Source organism: Capsicum annuum, chromosome 9 (assembly GCF_002878395.1).
Source record: "Capsicum annuum cultivar UCD-10X-F1 chromosome 9, UCD10Xv1.1, whole genome shotgun sequence".
NCBI classification, from domain to species: domain Eukaryota; kingdom Viridiplantae; phylum Streptophyta; class Magnoliopsida; order Solanales; family Solanaceae; genus Capsicum; species Capsicum annuum.
In genome coordinates, this window is record NC_061119.1 from 45,256,113 (window position 1) to 45,273,015 (window position 16,903).

General features: G+C 27.5%; 1 protein-coding gene across 1 annotated transcript; it reads right to left on the bottom strand.

Annotated features, from left to right (window-relative positions):
- Window positions 1-7,272: 7,272 nt before the first annotated feature.
- On the bottom strand, window positions 7,273-11,812 carry LOC107842870 (phosphatidylinositol:ceramide inositolphosphotransferase 2). Its single transcript, XM_016686913.2, has 12 exons — window positions 11,232-11,812; window positions 11,031-11,120; window positions 9,766-9,852; window positions 9,604-9,672; window positions 9,199-9,279; window positions 8,985-9,056; window positions 8,791-8,848; window positions 8,594-8,696; window positions 8,062-8,157; window positions 7,925-7,971; window positions 7,683-7,792; window positions 7,273-7,589 (listed from the first exon to the last, which is right to left on the bottom strand). The coding sequence occupies exons 1-12, from the start codon at window positions 11,289-11,291 to the stop codon at window positions 7,512-7,514; spliced, it is 951 nt and encodes a 316-aa protein (XP_016542399.1). The 5' UTR covers window positions 11,292-11,812; the 3' UTR covers window positions 7,273-7,511.
- Between the last annotated feature and the right edge of the window lie 5,091 nt (window positions 11,813-16,903).

The following is a 16,903-nucleotide window of genomic DNA, read 5'->3' on the forward strand; positions in this document are numbered from 1 at the left end:
TATACTAAAAATAACACAAATACACAACTTATGTTTTCAATATTACAAAAAATCTCAATTCCCTCAACATATTACAAAAATCTCACATATACACAGAATGCTATGTATATGTCGGTTATATTATGTATGTTAATAGGGAGAGAGAGTAAAGTAATTAAAAAAATGGAAAAAAGTGTAATTACTTTCAAAAGATTGATATTTATGTTATTTATATAAAGTTATATGCATCGGATGTATACATTTAACTCAATTAAATTAACTATGAATAATAATTAAGTTTTAAAGTCCTACTTTTAACGAAGAAAATTGAATAATTAAAAAATATAGAAAAATTCGATTACTCATGCATGAACGTAATCAATTAAAAAAAAAAGTAAATTAAAGCTAATACTTTTAATCAAGAAAACGATTAAAAATGAAGGGATATTCAATAACCCAACGGCACTAAATAATTAGAAAAAGGAAGGAAATTAAAGCTAATAACCTAATTTTAAGGATTGTTGTCATCATTTTAAAGACCGTCGCCATCGATTTAACTTTTTTTTTTCATTTTTTTTCCAATGTTGTGGCGAATTTTCATTCTTTTTCTCCTTGTTTGAAATATTAGAATGTCAACTTTTGATAAGACAAATAAAGTAGAGAATGACAAAGAATTATTAGAAGATATTAGCATGGGAAATGAAGATGAGAAAAAAAAATACATAATGAAGCTGAGGAAGATGACATAATTGAATTAGAAGGGAAAAAAACTTCTTGTATTACAGTTGAGACATTTATAGAAGGAGAATGGTGAATTCGTTCACAATAAAGATTTGGAACACCTCATTTTTTACAATGTCTTACAATTTGCTTAAGGACACAATTTAGTAAAAATTTCGGCTCTATCACTGCTCACCGAAAAGGTGGTAGGAAAGAAAGAAGACTAAGTTTATTGCTCTTGTCGAGAAGCAAATGTGGATTCTTGTTGAAAATGTTGCATGTATTAGTTTTGGTATGAACTTAAATCTTGTGCATTTACTATGTAGTTCTATTAATGTTGACCTTACCTTGATAGAGGAAAATATTTTTATGATTGGTTTGATCAAAATATTTCTCTAGAAAACTACACAAAAAAAAAAAAAAATTGTAGGAATTTAAGTTTTAGACACTGTCAGTATACACAACTTAAACTCTTTTTCTAATGAAAATAGAAAAAACAAGTGACATTAAGATATTAAAGATTAAACAGAAGTAAAGTAAATAATTATGGTGATAAATTTATAAAGTAAATAAACATGATGATAAATCTATAAAGTAATGTGATGATAAATTTATGAAATAATATTATTAATTATGATTAAGTATTGATATTTATATTTAAATAATGTGATAAGTGTCATTTATTTATTAGTTAAATATATACATCCAATATGTATAAATTCTTACCGACAAACGAAGACATCTTCAGAATTTAAATTTTATGAATTTCTCACTTTAGATTATGTTATAATAAAAATTGAATCAACAATAAAATATTTGTTGATATATTTCACATTTTGTAATGAATATACAGAGTAAGAATAAAAATTATTGAATTTATTTAATTCGTAAACGGATCTCTAGATCCACCCCCAGCACATGGCTAGTTTGTGATTGTTTACCACCTGAAGTTATAATGATCTACATCTGAAATGTGTGTAACGCTAGTCATGGGTAAGAAAGCCATGAAATTGAAATTTTTAAAAGGTAAATTTAGGTATTATGCCTTCTGAAAAAGAATAATTATCCGATTTAGTCCACATTTTTCATTTTAATAACTTCAACTTTGTAGGTTAAGCTCAGAAATTAATGACCCTAAAATGAGTTGGTTTTAATTTTTTGTTCTCATAAAATTTTTTATAAATATGGACTTCATATTTCAAGACAACAAATTTGCATAATTGATCAGAAGCTCTAGATATGTTGCACAATTAGGAGGTCCGAGTATGTCCATGTTAATAGCCATGAGTGTTATCCTTTTAGTACTTGTAATGCTACACTTGTAGTTCTTGTTTTTGGATTCTTACTGATATATGTTGTTTTGAATAAATTCATTCATAGTGTATAGATTCGGTTGTAGTCTTATTTTATGGAAGTATTATTTTGTTATTTTTTATTGTCTTTTCTACCTTTACTACATCTTTTTTAAAATTGTCTTTTGTCTTGAGTTGACGGTCTTCTAGAATCAAACTCTTTACCTCACTTCTAAGGCAATGATTAGGGGTAGCAAAATTAGCCCAAACCCAAATGACCCGCCCAAAATTTGATGGGTTTTGGGTAAGAGTGATTTTGATAATGAGCTAATTAGGCCTAACCCAATTCAACCTATTACAAATTATCAGCCCAAATAGACCCATTATGATGCTCAAACTTAACCCATCAAATAACTTAAAACTTTTACGAAAATCTTATTTTATTGATTGGGGGGGTTACAAAAATATCCTAGGTTTCAACAAAATGAGAGTATTTCTAGCCTAACTTTTAAAATTACTATTTGTAGACTTTTTTTTACTTTTCTGTGTTTTTCCTCTATTCTATCTCGAGCATCTGCTTTTCTTCCTTCTTCTTCTTTTTTTACTTTTTCATTTTTCATTTTTTTCTTTTTTCTCTTTTTCCTTTTTAATTTTCTTTTTTTTGTTTTTTTCTCTTTCTCATTTTTTTTATTTTTGTTGAATTTTATATTTTATATTATTTTATATTTCTGAAAAATATGATTACGTCGAGTACAAGTCATGTATAATGACAGATACATCATAACAGATCATTGTATTTGTATTCACCATCATTTTTTTCTTTTCTCTTTTTTTATTTTTTATTATTTTTGTATTTTTGTATCATTTTTTTCTTTTTCATATTTTTTCCCTTTTTTGGTCTATTTTCGTTTTATTCCTTCTTTTTTTCTATTTTTATTTTTTCATTTCTTTTTTTTTTGTTTTGCTTTTTGTTTCTTTTCTCTTTTCTATCTATAGCTTGTATTTTTTTTATATTCTTTTTATACTTTTTGTTTCTCTTTTTTTTATTTTTTTTTATTTATACTTTTGAAAAATATGGTCATGTCGAGCAATGGGTGATAACGAAAATACTAAAATTGCTTATTGTATTTATATTTACACTAACATTTACATTTTTGTATTTATTGATACAATTGCATTTGTATTTTATAATTCGCGCTTGTATTTGTATTTATATTTATAATTCGCATTTGTGTTTGTATTTTATAATTCTACTTGTATTTTTATTTATATTTTATAGTTCATACCATCATTAATATTTTTGTATTTGTTGATACAATTGTACTTATATTTTATAGTTTGTGCTTGTATTTATATTTGTATTTTAAAGCTCGTATCTGTATTTGTATTTTAAGTTCACACTTATATTTGTATTTTTATAGTTCTCACCATCATTTATATTTTATACAATTTATATTTGTATTTTAACGAACCATTTTGTAGTTATATTATATAGTTGACTGCATATTGTACTCGTATTTTGTGGTTTCACTTTGTTTGTATTTGAATTTATTTTCATCGATGCATTTGTATTTTTAAAAGAACTATTTTTTTATGTATTTTTTTTATTTATTTGTATTTGACAACTTTATTTGTATTTTTAAATAATTAAAAAAACATATTATTATTTTTCTTTCCACAAATACTTATATTTATAATCATTGATACGAATTGTATTTTATTAGTACAAATTGAACAATACAAATATAAATTATAAATTACAAAAATAAAATGTTAAACTATACAAATATCACATTTACGTTTGTATCAAATGGTACATGTTTATACAACTTAAATCATACGCATAAAATGATACTTATTTATATGCAAGTGCAAATGATAAACTTGATACACAAATACTAATGATAAGTTTGCATTGAATGACACATTACATATTAAATATTTTAGACTCAAGAAAATACAATTATCTCATATAATTATTTGTATACAAGTAGAATGATAAATTTTATTCACAGCTAAAGCATTCAAATACAAATAATAAATTTATATGAAATATATAGTATGATACGAATAAATATAAAATGTAAAAAGAATATAAAATATAAAATACGATAACGACAATAAAAATGAGAGAAAAGAAAAGGAAATACGGAAAAATAAATAGGAGAAAAAAATGACAAACAAAAAAATGAAACAAGAACGAAACAGAAAATAAAAAAATTGTAAATAAAAAATAAATAAAAACAACAAAATAGATGAAAAAAATGAAAATAAAAAAAAGAAAATATAAAAAAGTGAGAAAAATAAAAAGGAAAAAAAAGAAACAAAATGAGAAAAAAATGAAATATAAAAAATATGAAAAAAAGGAAAAGATAAAAAGACAAAAAAAAAAGGAAAAAGAAAGAGAAATAGAGAAAGAAAGAAAATTAAAAGAGAAATTATAGATTGTATTTAATTTAGAAAAAAAATATGCTCGTATTTTAAAGGAATGGAGATATATAAATAAATAATAAAATATTTTCTTCATATAAATATTTTAAATTCCTAAAATACAGAACTTATAACTTGAATTTGCGTAACTGTTATATTTATTTTAAAATATTTGGTTGTTAATGTTTGTTAGTATTTTTAAACTAAAAATTACACAAATACACAACTTATGTTTTCAATATTACAAAAAAATCCAACTCCCTAAATATATTACAAAAATCTCAATATATACACAGAATGTTATGTATATGTCGATTATGTTATGTATATTAATAAGGAGAGAGTAAAGTAATTAAAAAAGTGGGATTAATATTTATATTAGTTATACTTTTTTAAAACTAAAGAAGAAAAGGTGGGTCAAGATAGGCGAATTGGGCTACAACTCATTACTTAGCTCATTTTGACTCAGCTCATATTATCCCAAGTTATTTTGGGTAATGACCCATCCGTTGATGTAGCCTATTTTGATCCGTCCAAATTTAACCCACATTGATAGATCTGAAAATGAACACAACGTCTCCTTCTCAAGCCCAACTCATCCACCTTTCTATTGGGTTTGAAATCGAGAGGGTGTCATGCGGAAATTATTAGTTGTAAACTATTGAGACGATAAATCAGACGACAAAGAAAAACATACTGAAAACATAATATTATTATGTGATTTGGTCAATTGGCCTATATATAAAATCTAATATTAAAAATAATATTAAAAAGTATAAAACTAATGAGAGAGAAAATCTCCCCCTAAACGAAACTCTTAAAAGACTACACCGTGGATGCTATTGTGTTATGACATGAGAAAGGGGGTCTTCTATTTATAGATGTCCCAAACTTTTCCTCTAAGAAAGAGGTTAGCCAAATATAAAAAGGAATTATATTTTTTTATTTCACGAAAAGTAAAAGTAATTATGGTAACTTTTATTTTCCTTCTAAGAAAAATAAAACTTAAATATAGTAAGAAAATCAGGGCAAAAACCCTAACAAATCTCCCCTTTTAGGCTTGATTTTCTTTACTTGATTCGTCTTCTCTTCATATCACGTGCATGAACTTCGTTCTTGATATAATCTTCATAACTGTTGCTTGCCATGGTTAAAAATAAGGTTAAAATATCATGGTTAAAAATTAGTTTAAAAGTAATATTTTATTTTTATTTTTAAAGATGCAGCAGGAGGAATGTTGAAAATATGATTGAAACTTGTTCTCCACATATAGTTTGACAAAAATCTTCATTATCATCCAAATTGTTGCAGCTTGATTTTGAAATCGCTTTGAACCTGTTTAATCTCGCCTCATCACACCATTGGACTATTGAACCGTAAGCTCTGGTACCACTTGTTGGGTTCGAAATCGAGAGGGCGTCATGCGAAAGCTATTAGTTGCAAACTATTGAGACGATAACTCAGACGATAAAGAAAAACATACTAAAAACATAATATTATTATGTGATTTGACCAATTGGCCTACATAAAAAATCTAATATTAAAAATAATATTAAAAAGCATAAAACTAATGGGAGAGAAAATCTCCCCTATACGAACTCTTAAAAGACTACATTGTAGATGCTATTGTGTTATGACATGAGAAGGGGTCTTCTATTTATAATGTCCAAAACATTTCCTCTAAGAAAAAGTTTAGCCAAATATGGAAAAGAAAAAATAAAACTTAAATATAGTAAGAAAATGAGGACAAAATCCCTAACACTTTTTTAACGGAAAAATTTTAATTTGAATGAGGCACAACCAAAAATAGTTGTACGAGGGTGCCCTTTATTTTTGACAAGTGTTCATGTGGGTCTGCTTTTGTCAATAAATGCTCCTCTCTCCTCATCTCCTCATATTGTAATTCGTGTCCTGTTTGAGAAAAATCTTGATTTGAATGATGCCCAGCCAATATTTCTTCTTCACGAACTCAGCAATCTATAGTTTCTACGTTCCTTTTTTTTTTTTTTTTGGTATTATTATTTTTCAAGTGTTTCCGTTCTCTCTTCCCATTGCCATAATTTTATCTCCTTCATATTACATGATCCATTTAGGATGCAGTTTTGTGTTTTGAAGTTCACAGGAGACAAATGTAGTTTTTGTACAAATGTGTATATTTTATTTAACACAGCAGTGCCTATAAACACCTTTTATATGCTTGCTTAAATACTTTTATACACGGAGGACAAATTATAAGTGTATAATATTGTTTATCGGTTTGTATAAGCACTGTTGCGAAGAAAGAAATTTGAGTATGCAAATGTAAACTGAAAATAAACTACGTAGGTGTGATATGTTATGTTGGATTGTATATTTTATGAAAATCCCTTTCTAAAATGCATAATCTATTTTACACAACTCCTTTTATCAGTTAAAAGTGTTAAAACACAAAATCCTTCGTGCTATGTTGTGCAAGAAATTCCCAACCTCTCACGTAAAGTGTGTATAACATTGATTTTGAAGAAGACTATTTGACTTTTCACTGCTTTTAATCAGTAGTGTGCTATGAAATAAGTCGATAAAGCACAAATAAAATTTCAAAATTTGGAAGCAATGAGAGCCTTAGCATAACGTGCCAACAACCAAATTATTGTTTGACAATAGAGTAGCTTATTGGCATTATAAAAGACAACTAGGCAATGTTTATTGTGTCCCAGAGGAAGTAAAGCGCAGGCAGCAACGTGCTGTCGTGCAGTCCTCTAATATAAAGAATTTAACAATGGGCAAAGGGAATGTGTGGTCCTAGGGATTCAGTTAAATCTACATACACCAGCTCACACCCATGCTACTTGCCTCATAAAGGAACAACAAATTTGATAAAATAATTTGCATTAACCAAAAAATAAAATTAATTCCATGATACATTTTGATCAACATTAAATTTAATCACAACGGGGACGTGGAGACATCGAGATAGCATCGCAAATCAACCTTCATTTCGGATCCTACACTAAAACCAAAACTATTCAACTTGGAAGAACACCAGGAATGATTCACCATAATGGCATTGTTACCAGTCTATGTACCAGAGCATCAGTTAGTGGCATTCGTCTATACACCATTAATCACTGCTTCATGTACTGTTTTGCCATCTTCCACAATCTTCCCGTTGATTTGGGTTCTGGGCCTCTACAGAAAGTGCAAAAATCAACGTCAAAGCTAATATCATAAGTTACAAAAAGCTATCATCTGTAAGACAGAAATGCATAAATCTCTATATACCCATTCTGCAGGATCTCCCAAGTTCCCATTCAGCAGTTTGTGATTCTCTTCTTTAGACTTGCTATCCTTGGTCACCGGAAGCAACAAGGCACTAGTGCGATCAGGCAGTTCTACAAGAAAGACATGGTGCTTCAGCTATTTAGCGTTTCTTTTTGTGATAACCAATGTTGCGAGGAGAGAATGGAGGACGAAAAATAGATAAAATAACTCTTCTGAAGATAAATTTAGAGTTGAAAACCAACCTGGTAATGATTTATCAATGAAGAACACTACAAGGTTGACAGTGTACCTGTACACCAAATTAATATGGCTCAATCAGGTGTCACAATAACAAGAATATGCTGAAGAGCACATCAAGCCAAAAATGAACGTCACTCACCATGCTACAACAACGTCAACAGTGTAATGCTTGCGTGATGCAATAATCAATAAGCTTTGTGCAATAACAGCTAACCAAGCACACTGTTTTATAAACCTGCAGAATAAAATCAAGCAATCAGAGACAAATACGAGCTGCGCCAAGACACTTGAGAAAACATAGATATGCAGCCTAAGCAAAGGAAGCAGAAAGTTCTAGTCACTCCGTTGACAAGTAAGATATCTGCACCCCCCACAAAGCAGTTTTTAATTATTGTACCATGAAACTATAAGAAGTTCAAAAAAAATCCCTCCCAACATGAACTTACAGAACCCAAGGCAGACTTATCTTCCAGGTTTTAAATGATTGAAAGAAAAGGAGAAAATGAAGCAAAAGGAAAGATGAAAGTGTTGAAGTACCATCCCGCTCTACTGGGCTAAACACATTAAGTAAAACTCAAACTGATGATTTGCATAGTTTCATAGTCATCCGAACTAAGATTCGAATGATTATGAGATACCAAAAGTCATTTAAATCATTATTATTGTAGTACCTTCGTGTTCCATATTTCTGATACGTTCGCACAAAGACTAGGGAGAATATCATATGAGATGAAAATATTAGATCACCACAACCATAAAGCACACCACGAGGAACTGCACATTCATAAAAGTCACATAAGTGTCTACATTAAAGAATGACGTTTTAGAAGCCAAAAGCGGGCAATTAGTAAAGGAGAATGCAACCTACCAATCAATAGCGCTTGTAAAATATTGTCAGGAGGAGGAAGCGTGGCAAGCTTTGAACCCTGGTAATTTGCAGGGAAAAGGTTAGTTGAGGCTTTTCCAAAAAAGATAGAAATAGAGTAAGCTGAGGCACAGCTGACAAATAGAAAAGCAAAAAAAAAAATTATAAAACATCCATTAAATGAAAACAGCTTTTACCTCACGACAGTGATAATTAGGACCAGGAAGCTGTGTAGAATAGAACGTTAGGATCCGAAGGAGTTGACAACCCTGTTACAAACATTTATTTATCCAACTTAGAATATACAACGGATATCAAGATCTCTGCTATTTGTTATCTTGTAGTAAGAACGAATAGTAACTGAAGTAGTACAAGAGAAAGTAATCTTGGCAAAGAAAAAGGGGCACTTACAACTAAGAATGCCAGCACCCTGCACCATATCAGAACTGTATAGATCTTTTTGGTCTTGAAAATAAAAGGATGGAACGTCCACTGTAGCAAAGCATTAGAATAGAAGACACTAAATTAACTCCGCAACAAAATAAAGATTAAGTCTACCACATCCCCAATAACCATTCCACGGTAAGGGAAAATCTGGTTGACCACCACATCAAGATAATTAAATTAGTATTCAGGGTTTTCCTGATTCTAAAGCCTGAAGCAGCTTGGCATCGCGGTTTGCCTAAAACTAATGCAAGTGTGCTTTTTTTATTAACTTAAAATATTAAAGGCATAAATACAAATGACATACAGAATCCAGTTTCACTGATAATCTTGCGAAGAGAAAGATGAGAAGTTATAGAGAAACAAACTCACCAAGACAAAAGATAGAAAAACGGTGGTGAATACAGTTTCACTTATGTAAGCTCTATCTTGTCCAAGCTCCTGGAATTTTAACCCATACTGAAAAAGGTCAGTATGCATCCCCATAACAGAGGTGGGAAACAAAAAAAAAAAGCCAAAAACAAGAAGACCAACCGGAAGAAGATAGAAGCCGACGTCCTGAAGAATTGGTCCAGGCCGATGAAAGTAATGCACCCCTCTAGCAGCAAGTCCATGAATGTACTGAAGAAAGGAATATAGAAGTTTCACAACTCAGGAATCCAAAATGCAACATGATCAGGAATAAAAATGACAGTAAAGCAAAGAAACATAAAAAAATCACATTATTTGCCAAATATCATATACAACAAACATAGGCAATGTACAAAAAGCATGCACAAGTTCTATGATTCGGTAAGAGGTCAGAAAGAAAATATTTGACAGCTCCCAACTTCCCATCACTCCAGACAAACTCTAACCTGCCTTAGACCGAGGAAAAAGAAAATATTGCTGAAGGAAACATGGGGCAAATTGCAAAACCAGTTGACTACGAATGGAGGATTTTATAGTAACAAATTGCAAAATCAAAAGCAGTTGAATTTCAACCAAGCTTATAATACTTGCTACTCTGCAAGACCAAAGCAGAAAAACTATACTCTCTTTAAATCTAGTTGTCCAAATTTTAACAACTAATTGACTACAAATGGAGGACTTTGTGGTAACACATTGTAGAATCATAGAGGTGAAAGTTACAACCCTAACACCCCCTTCCTTCCCAGGTCCCTCAATTATCAACTGATGATGTAAAAATTAACTACAACCGTACAACATTTAAATTTGAAACTTCTAGAGCTCTCAGTAAATCTTGTCCTTCGATTTCTGTTACTCTCTGTCATATTATGGTATTACAGTTTCTGTTCGGTTACTATATGTTGTTTTTCATTATTCTCTGATGTTTCTTGTACTTTCACCACCTATTTTACTGTATTGTTTTTCCTTGAGCCGAGGGTCTATCGGACACTCTACCTTCCCGAGAGACCCCACTTTGTGAGACTACACTACACTGGGTATGTTGTTGTTGCTGTTGTAAAGCTCTAAGCAAAGTGAAACTACACTTCTTTATAACAACTATGCTATATGATTGTAGATTGCATCACTAAAACCTGATAGAACTTATAGATATCCAAATCACAATAATAGTACCAAAGGTCCATGCAATCAAGCACACCCAATAACAACAACATACGCAGTATGGTCCCACAAGTGGGAACTCGCAAGGGCAGAGTATACGCAGACCTTAACTCTACCTGTTTCCAAAAGACCTTCGGGCACAAAGACACAACATTTATCAAGACATACAACAAAAACAAACAGGTAACATAGTAATTCATCAAAAGTAAGAACACATAAATAAAATATACCTGACAAATCAAACCACCCAGAATATATTTCCAATTTTCAGCTAGAAGATTGATCTCTGTTGTCACCTCCGCACAAAATCTCTTCCACAACTACTCTCCACCAAAGAAAAAAAAAATACAACAACCAACACAATCAACAAAAACTGGATCTTCACAAAAAAAAAATTAAAAAAAAAAAAATCACACAAGAAAAAGGCTCACCTTAGAAGCCTCGCGACCAATGTAAAAAGACATATCTTTATCTGTACCAACCAAGGCCATATTACATCACAAACCAACCATCTTGTTGGTCAAATTCGTTCAACCTAAAAAAAAACCTCCTTTTTAATTCCAAGCAAATTCTAATACCTCTTTTTTCCTTTTTCTTTTTCTGTCACAAAAATTCAATTCAAACAATTTTTTCAATTGAAAATAAATAAAACTAGAACCCGATCGGCACCGAAAACCCCTTAAATCGATTTACAATGAGTGTACAAAGACGGAAACTTTGGTAAATTTTCTCCGAGAATAATCCGGTACAGTTTGATTATTTCTCTCTCTAAAAAGTGGGTTTGCGATTTTTTCTCTCTCTAGAAACTACCTTCTCTCACCCTTTTTTGATTTCTCCTTTGTCTGCTAAAACGCGAGTTCAACACGGAGGACAGTTGAGAAGAGAGAAGAACAAATATATATGTATATAAAGATTTTTGCTTTTTTTTTTTTTGGAAAAGAAGGGGAAAAAGATAAAAGAAAATTCCAATTGGGAAAAAGGGAGGAAATTGGAGACTTGATAAAGACATTTCAAGTTTAAAAAAAATCAAAAACTTAAATATATAGTCAAACTCTTAAATTTTTTATCAGAATAAGTACGTAGTATAATTTTTTAATAGGCAGTATATAACAAAATTATTTAATCATATATTTATTTAGAAACTGTAATAATCTAAGTATCTAAATAAAGTAATTACCATTTAAATAACTGTTAATATATTCCGCCATAAAAAAAGGCTATACCTCTCATAAATGAATTATTTTTGTATGTTATTTCAAAAAATATATAGGAAAAACTTTATGAGGTAATTAATAGAACTACTCCGTTCATTGGATCTGAATTATTTTGTGTGTCTCAATTTATATGAGTTATTTTTTATGTTAATTTATTTCTAAAAAAATGATATATTCTCTTATTTGAGAATAACTTAACATGGATTGTAGTACAGTGGAGGGTTGCTACACCCTTAACAAGAGGTGAGTATGAAAAAAATCTTGTTGGTAGTGCTACTCCAAACCCTGCAACGCGTGATTCAAATTAATTGAAGCTTCAATACGGACATCGAACACCGGATGAAAAATTTTAAAAAAATAACTATAAGATATTTTTATTAAATAATTTATCACACAAATAACTAGTACTTATTTTAGACTTCAAATTAAAAAAAAAAAAAAAAGTATCCTAAATTTTGTTCCAAATCAAATTAACTCCCATAATTGTAACACACGGAGTAATAAACTACAATATGAAATTTGAATTGTGATAATTAAATATTCAATAATTCACTTAACTAAATAAATTTGTCCTTATTCTCTTTTTGTTGCTCTTTAATTATTTATGGGGATATTCTAAATATTTCTTTTTATAATTTCAAATTTAAAATATTATTGTTTAATTTTAATTAGATATAATTATTAACATGTACATTAGTTTAGATCAGTAATCATTGAACTTTCTAAGTTAATGGTTATACAGTTAGGAGTTGTTTGGTTGATGATATAACCAAACAACACTAATAGAAATTAATTATACAAATTAAATCATGTATTATATTATAGTTATTTTATTATCTATCTAACATAAAGTAATTATATGAATTGATTGAAATTTTTTACATATTTTATTTATGTGAATTGTTAATTAATAACTTACAACATATTTGATATGCTGATTTTTTATAAAATAATTTTAAAAAAATAGTTTAATATATGAATATTTTTTTCCTAACTAAATAACCAATGTACTTCTTTCTTGTTACGCTAATTAACATGCTTACAAACACGATCTTTTGTATAATTAAAAATAATAAACTTAATCTCTTTTAATAACCTTTGAACGTTGCACGCGGAAGCTATGATTGACCAAATTGTTTTCTTTTCTTCAAATAATGATACTAGTATAAAAAAAGAACGTTATATTCGAGGAAATGGAAATTAATTAAAAGATAGTGCTAAATGACCATAAAAATTTGACCCAAATTTGATCATAATAATAAAAAGATTATATTATTTTTTTTCTTTAAATAGATAAAATTATTTAATTTTTAAATTAAAAAAATAAAATATTTAAAAATTAATTAGTTCATAATATGAACATAATTTTTTCTGTTATGGTCAAATTATGACAAAAAAATTATGGCCAAAAGAACTTTTCCTTAAATAAAGTTGAAAAATCCTACTTTTTTCTTAAGCAAAAACAATAATGACAAAAATAGAAAAAGAAAAACGAATTTGTTTTGTAATTGTTTTGGCGCAATTCTAAGTCACGAGGCTTACGGCTCGACGACCGAGAAGAAAAACTCAAATTTTCTAACACAACTGAACAACTTTATCTTTTAATGCAGTTTTCGATATTAAAATTTCAACTAATTTGAATTGCATATTTATAATTAACTAATATCAGTATTCGTATAATGTGTAGATAATATTTAAGTAAAAATAATTATTAAATGAAAATAGATTAAAAAATAATTTAAATTTACAAATTTAGTAAATAGTAAAGCATAAAAAAATATTTCATTGACCAATAAATAAGCCAACATAAATTAATGAAATGTAAGTCAAAATCTCCAATCAATTATAGTTTCTTGAATAGTTCATAACAAATAATTCATAATAAATTACTTCAAAATGAAAAAAAAAAAAAGTAGATAAAATCAATTTGAATTTGTTAAAAATATTTATCTATATACGAATATTGGAAGGAGACCAAGTATAAAGAAAAAATAAGATGCTCTAGTTATACCATTTATAAAATTCACATTTAAGTCAAAATAAGATCATAAAATACTAAATATAAAAAAGAGATAAAATTTGTCTCTTAAAATTTTAAAATTTTAAACGAATAAATCATAATAATCTCAAGCAAGATCTTGAAATTTTTGTTTTTCATTCGCGTAAAAAAAATTGATATATTTTTACAAAATTTATTAATAGATTCATTATTTAGTGAGACTATATTATGAAAATTTGTATTTGGATAAAAAAATCACTAAGGTAACAAACTTGTTTTTCTCAAGAAAAAAAAAACACTATAAATAATTAAAATCATTTTTAACGAATAATTTTCTTGTTTCAAACCTATATTGTTTGAATATATAGTACCTTCTCATAGGTTTTTACTTCTTGAAATCTCATTATTAATTAGTGACGACACTCCTTCAATATGCGGATCTTTTACTATAGCAAAATATGATATTGAACAACGGTTAATAAAATAAAAAAATTAATTATTTTTATATCATAATTATGCAAGACCTCAAAATAATATATAATCAAGAAATTATATTATTCATAGTATAAATTTATATTTGTATAAAGAGATTAAAAAATTAACAAACTTAATTTTCTTGAGAAAGAAGAATCACTACGAATAATTCAAATCATTTTCAACAAATGATTTTCTTGTTTCAAGCCTATGTTACATTGTGATTACATTGTTCAACCTTCTCATATGTATATTCTTCTGCTGAACTCTCATTCTGAAATATTGATAACATTTCATCAATATGTGTGATTCTTATTATATCGAAATTTTTATATTTAAAGTTTGAAATTTATGAAAAAAAAATTGAATTAATATTTTGCAAACTATTGACAATTCTTATTTCTACATATTCATAATAAAAAACTTGATAAATATCAATAAGGTTAATGATCAATAACAATAACATAGCGAGAGAGAGAAGAAAAGTGTGACAATATTTCTGTGTTATTGAATTAGTATATATAGCCATATAAGGTCAAATTTTTCATATAATAAAAATAGAATGTAAATTATAAATTAACTTTTTCAAATTAGTACATAAATTAACTTAAATTATAAAACTTAAGATATTTATTTTTTCAAAATTTAACTTTTCCATATAAACATCACTGAATTGATATAAACAATATTTTAAAATGTGATAAATGAATTAAATAATCTAAAAATATTGTGGCATTATATTTTTTTGTCTCTATTTTTTTTAATGCATAGGAGATGCTAAAGCCATACAATTACTCTATTTAATTGTGGAGATCTTGTTGAAGACTAATACCCCACTAAAATAGATTAATGCATGTTAATTTAAAATTTCAACAAAATAATCTCCTTTCTTTTATAGTCAATTTAAAATTTCAACAAAATAATCTCCTTTCTTTTATAGCCCAAACTTATCATTTAAAAATTATTTAATTTGAATTAATAAGTTCATAGTAGATTACACAAAATAAGTTAATTAATTATTTGTATTTCCATTAAATAAATAATGTACAACATAATTATAATACAACTACACAATCAACTAATTAATTTCAATTAATAAGAATCAATTTATAATCATAATATATAAACTCAAGTTCCTTAAATTTAATGTTGTAAATATCAAAATATATTTATGGCTTAAGTAGTAGTCAATGTTCGTTGTTTTTTTAACCAATATATGTATGTCAACGACGTAACTTTGCATATATTTTCTGTAAAAAAAATTCTCAATATTAACTGATTTTTACATCAATTTAATCTAATTAATTTGATGAAAAAAATTATTATTAATATTATAAATATCTACTTACCATAAATGTGTCCTAAATGTACAATTACATAAATGACTCAAAAACGGAAACAATTGATATTAGTTACCTTTATGATTTCGGAAATTCAATCCCATGTATTTCTCATATTTTATAGTTTGATTATATTAATTTGATACTAGTTACCTTTATAATTTGGGGAAGAATTTTAAAAAGGTAACAATTAATTTTTTTCTCAATTACTGATTTATTTCTCAAAAATTTCTTATAAAATTATAATTTGACTATTGTCAATTGATTATTTAATTATCTTTATAATTTTCTAATCACTCAAATAAGGTAAAAATTATTTTATTTCCTAATTAAAGATTTTCTTATATTCATTTATTGTTTTACAAAAACAGGTCAAACTTATTTGCGATTAAAGTTGAAATATTTTTTTTTAAATGTCAATTAAACTTTTTTCATATAAGTTATTTGGTTGCTAATTGATTATTAATTCACAATTTTTTCTTGTAATACTTTCTTGATTTACTCAGTTGTAATGAAATCATAATTTTTTAAATATAATATCATTATTTATATTCTTTGCTTATTTTGAGGGATGACATCTATATTTTTTTTTTGTTTTTCATCTGATGTCCGGTGCGCTCATTGGAGCCCCAACTAATCCGGATTTAGCATTGCAGGGCCCATTAAGGTGGCAGTGCTCCCAAAAGAGTTTTCTCTATACCCAGGATCAAACACTCGACCTCTTATAGTCCAAACTTACCATTTAAAAATTATTTAATTTGAATTAGTAAATTCAGTATTAGTCGAACTTAGTTGATTTATATCTACCATAATATGAAAATTTTGTATAAATCTATAATATTAATGTTCTTAACACTTAATATTTTTCATCCAATATAAATAAAACTTAGTTATTTTTTTATCACAATATAAAATAAATATGAAATAATTAATTATTTATAAAATAGTTTTTTACTGTCAAAATATCAAGTGGCTAGTTCTCAAGATGTCACTTGGCTTAATTATAGGCTAAACTATTCTTCTTTATTTTCTATATATATATGTATGTATGTATGTATGTATGTATGTATGTATGT